The 5014-nt window shown below is 40.8% G+C and overlaps 1 protein-coding gene across 1 annotated transcript; it reads left to right on the forward strand.

Moving 5' to 3' along the window:
• Positions 1-369: 369 nt before the first annotated feature.
• On the forward strand, positions 370-2037 carry LOC137283339 (uncharacterized). The gene has a single exon (XM_067814795.1). The coding sequence runs from the start codon at positions 370-372 to the stop codon at positions 2035-2037; it is 1668 nt and encodes a 555-aa protein (XP_067670896.1).
• Positions 2038-5014: the final 2977 nt, after the last annotated feature.

Raw genomic sequence — 5014 nt, forward strand, 5'->3', positions numbered from 1 at the left:
GTGTCATAATCCCCATCCTGCTACCTCTCAATATTTGACCACCTACTGCTTCCTATTTCATTATACTCATCGTGCTACATTTCCCCACTTGGGACTCTACACTCTTCCTATTCCATTAGGGGGCGGTGGGGTAGCCTAGTGGTTAAAGCGTTCGCTCGTCACGTCGAAGACCCGGGTTGGATTCCCGACATGGGTAAAAGCGGCGTAAAACCAAACTCACTCACTCACTCCGATTCCATCATCCACATCCTGATATCTCTCCTCTCCACGTCATCTACTAGCTTCTACATTGTCAGGATCCTGCTATCTATCCTTCCTACGTCATCTACTAGTGTCTACGTTATCAAGATCCTGCTACCTCTCCTGTCTATGCCACCACCTAGTTTCTACATTATCAGGATCCTGCTGTCTCTCCTGTCTACGCCATCTACTACCTTCTACATTATCAGGATCCTGCTGCCTCTCCTGTCTACGCCATCTACTACCTTCTACATTATCAGGATCCTGCTGTCTTTTCTGTTTACGCCATCTGCTAGTTTCTACATTATCAGGATCCTGCTGTCTCTTCTGTCTACGCCATCTGCTAGTTTCTACATTATCAGGATCCTGCTGCCTCTCCTGTCTACGCCATCTGCTAGTTTCTACATTATCAGGATCCTCCTGCCTCTCCTGTCTACGCCATCTGCTAGTTCCTACTTTATCAGGATCCTGCTGTCTCTTCTGTCTACGCCATCTGCTAGTTTCTACATTATCAGGATCCTGCTGTCTCTCCTGTCTACGCCATCTGCTAGTTTCTACATTATCAGGATCCTCCTGCCTCTCCTGTCTACGCCATCTGCTAGTTTCTACATTATCAGGATCCTGCTGTCTCTTCTGTCTACGCCATCTACCACCTTCTACATTATCAGGATCCTGTTGTCTCTTCTGTTTACGCCACCTGCTAGTTTCTACATTATCAGGATCCTGTTGTCTCTTCTGTCTACGCCATCTACCACCTTCTACATTATGAGGATCCTGCTGTCTCTCCTGTCTACGCCATCTGCTAGTTTCTACATTATCAGGATCCTGCTGTCTCTTCTGTCTACGCCATCTGCTAGTTTCTACATTATCAGGATCCTGCTGTCTCTTCTGTCTACGCCATCTACCACCTTCTACATTATCAGGATCCTGTTGTCTCTTCTGTTTACGCCACCTGCTAGTTTCTACATTATCAGGATCCTGTTGTCTCTTCTGTCTACGCCATCTACCACCTTCTACATTATGAGGATCCTGCTGTCTCTCCTGTCTACGCCATCTGCTAGTTTCTACATTATCAGGATCCTGCTGTCTCTTCTGTCTACGCCATCTGCTAGTTTCTACATTATCAGGATCCTGCTGTCTCTTCTGTCTACGCCATCTACCACCTTCTACATTATCAGGATCCTGCTGTCTCTTCTGTCTACGCCATCTACCACCTTCTACATTATCAGGATCCTGTTGTCTCTTCTGTTTACACCATCTGCTAGTTTCTACATTATCAGGATCCTGCTGTCTCTTCTGTCTACGCCATCTACCACCTTCTACATTATGAGGATCCTGCTGCCTCTCCTGTCTACGCCATCTGCTAGTTTCTACATTATCAGGATCCTGCTGTCTCTTCTGTCTACGCCATCTACCACCTTCTACATTATCAGGATCCTGTTGTCTCTTCTGTTTACGCCATCTGCTAGTTTCTACATTATCAGGATCCTGCTGTCTCTTCTGTCTACGCCATCTACCACCTTCTACATTATGAGGATCCTGCTGCCTCTCCTGTCTACGCCATCTGCTAGTTTCTACATTATCAGGATCCTGCTGTCTCTTCTGTTTACGCCATCTGCTAGTTTCTACATTATCAGGATCCTGCTGTCTCTTCTGTTTACGCCATCTGCTAGTTTCTACATTATCAGGATCCTGCTGTCTTTCCTGCATACGCCATCTACTCTCTTCCCATCTCCGCCACTGCTGCTTCTTTCAGTCCGTTGTTTCTTTGTCTCCTTTGTATATATTTCTGTGTAAAATTAACTTGTATTTTAATACAAGTATTTGTTAACAATACCTTGTAAACATGGAAGTAACGAACTTATGAACTTTCACGTTGCATCGAAAAGAAAGTAGAAGTAAGGACAATAGAATATCCTCAAATTACATAGTTTTCGCTCACCAAATACTGATGAGGACTCGCTGCATGGTGGTAATAGAGGAGGTGACAGCTGACACACATTACCAATTGCCAACGTTGACATTTGGCGTCCTGTGCGTTGGTGTACGCCGAAATTATCACAGGCTCTAAATAGCAAATGAATACATTGCTTTTCCACACTGTGCTGGTGTAAGTCAAATAACCGGTTGAAATAATAAACCAAGATAATATTAAACCCTTTCATCTGTTTCACAACAGATTGTCGGAAATGGAGAAACAAGACGTTTTTCTTTCGCTTCGGGAAATACTTGTTCCATACTAATATTTGTAGACAAGTAGAAAGCAATATGTATATTTTCTTTTCCGGATGGAGTGGGAGTTGGGTTAACAACAGATATCCAGATCATAAGACAGCATTGCATAATCAGCATTCTGTTAACTTTCCCTTCTACGTCATCTACTGCCTTCTACTACTTTGTGGACAGATAAAAACCAACCAGTTTATTTTATAAACGCGTTGGGTTGTGTGGGCAACGTATATCCAGTTCATCAAATGTCTGTAAAAGGAAACGACTGAATTGTGGATTTGGTGGTTAAAATGTCTGATTCGTCTCTGTCAGTACATTTACGGGATGTATCGTACAAATGTGAGTATTCCCAGGAGCTTCATCAGACTAACAGTTGGTCCCTCAAACAAGCGCTAATAACGCTAATAATGATATCTTCAAATACCATGAGGTGTGCTTGCCACTCTGTCCTATGTCTAGGATATTGTTGACTGCGGCATAAAACATCACTGGTCTTGATGACTGGATTATTCGATTATATTATGAATACTTGGTTTGCCTGCGTGAGAGTTGATTGCTCCAAAACGTCTTTATATACGAGGGGATATAAAAAGATTTTGAAAGTCACCACGACAATGGTATAAGTGCAGCGGTTTTATTTTTCTACACTCAGAATATCCTCAAATTGGGTTACCAGGCACCAGATTCATGTTCCCCATTTTTGTGGCTTTTTATCTTGGTATAGTCCCCGCTCCCCAAAATGCAAAACCTGCAATAAATGCATCACAAACTTTAGAAAACAAAATATGCAAGAAACATTTTGTGTGTTTGAGGTTGGTAGAAGTCCGCTAAAATCAAATTTGTACATTACAGTACATAAAAGAGCAATTAAATGGAAACTTTACAAACACTTGACATTGAAAATATAGTTAGGCTCTCTACTTTTTATATCCCCTCGAAGAACTGCTCGCACCGACGCAATACAGTATTTTCTATTTCTTTGATCCAACCATATTCATTTTTACAGTGTAACTTCTGAAACGTCATTCCATAGTGTCCTTTCTAAGTACTAGGCTCTTTTGATGCATGGCAGATGAATGCGAACCACGGTCAAAACATTCAAGACATTTCCATTTAGTGTCTGTCAAGCTATTGATATAATCGGAATGTTTTCATTAGATTAATAACAAAAACATATTGCATTAAGCAGCAACATATTGATATATCACACACAACAAATTGATGGACATTATATTTCACGTGTTATCTGATGTCAGTTTTGACTAAATGATGGACATGGACATGTACTAACTGATGTCAAGCGAACCACAATGATGAACGTGATATCTCACGTATTGATTGACGTCACTAGTAACATGGATTTTCTCTTACTAACTGATGTCAAGCGAACCACAATGATGAACGTGATATCTCACGTATTGATTGACGTCACTAGTAACATGGATTTTCTCTTACTAACTGATGTCAAGCGAACCACAATGATGAACGTGATATCTCACGTATTGATTGACGTCACTAGTAACATGAATTTTCTCTTACTAACTGATGTCAAGCGAACCACAATGATGAACGTGATATCTCACGTATTGATTGACGTCACTAGTAACATGAATTTTCTCTTACTAACTGATGTCAAGCGAACCACAATGATGAACGTGATATCTCACGTATTGATTGACGTCACTAGTAACATGGATTTTCTCTTACTAACTGATGTCAAGCGAACCACAATGATGAACGTGATATCTCACGTATTGATTGACGTCACTAGTAACATGAATTTTCTCTTACTAACTGATGTCAAGCGAACCACAATGATGAACGTGATATCTCACGTATTGATTGACGTCACTAGTAACATGGATTTTCTCTTACTAACTGATGTCAAGCGAACCACAATGATGAACGTGATATCTCACGTATTGATTGACGTCACTAGTAACATGGATTTTCTCTTACTAACTGATGTCAAGCGAACCACAATGATGAACGTGATATCTCACGTATTGATTGACGTCACTAGTAACATGGATTTTCTCTTACTAACTGATGTCAAGCGAACCACAATGATGAACGTGATATCTCACGTATTGATTGACGTCACTAGTAACATGGATTTTCTCTTACTAACTGATGTCAAGCGAACCACAATGATGAACGTGATATCTCACGTATTGATTGACGTCACTAGTAACATGGATTTTCTCTTACTAACTGATGTCAAGCGAACCACAATGATGAACGTGATATCTCACGTATTGATTGACGTCACTAGTAACATGGATTTTCTCTTACTAACTGATGTCAAGCGAACCACAATGATGAACGTGATATCTCACGTATTGATTGACGTCACTAGTAACATGAATTTTCTCTTACTAACTGATGTCAGGCGTAACGCAAAATTATGGACACGATATTTCACGCATTAATTGATATTTTAAAAAATCTCCCCTGTATATTGTTGACAGGAGTAGTGAGTGAGTGAATGAGTTTGGTTTTACGCCGCTTTTAGCAATATTCCAGCGATATCACGGGAATGACA

This window comes from Haliotis asinina, chromosome 5 (assembly GCF_037392515.1).
Source record: "Haliotis asinina isolate JCU_RB_2024 chromosome 5, JCU_Hal_asi_v2, whole genome shotgun sequence".
Classification (NCBI taxonomy): Eukaryota; Metazoa; Mollusca; class Gastropoda; order Lepetellida; family Haliotidae; genus Haliotis; species Haliotis asinina.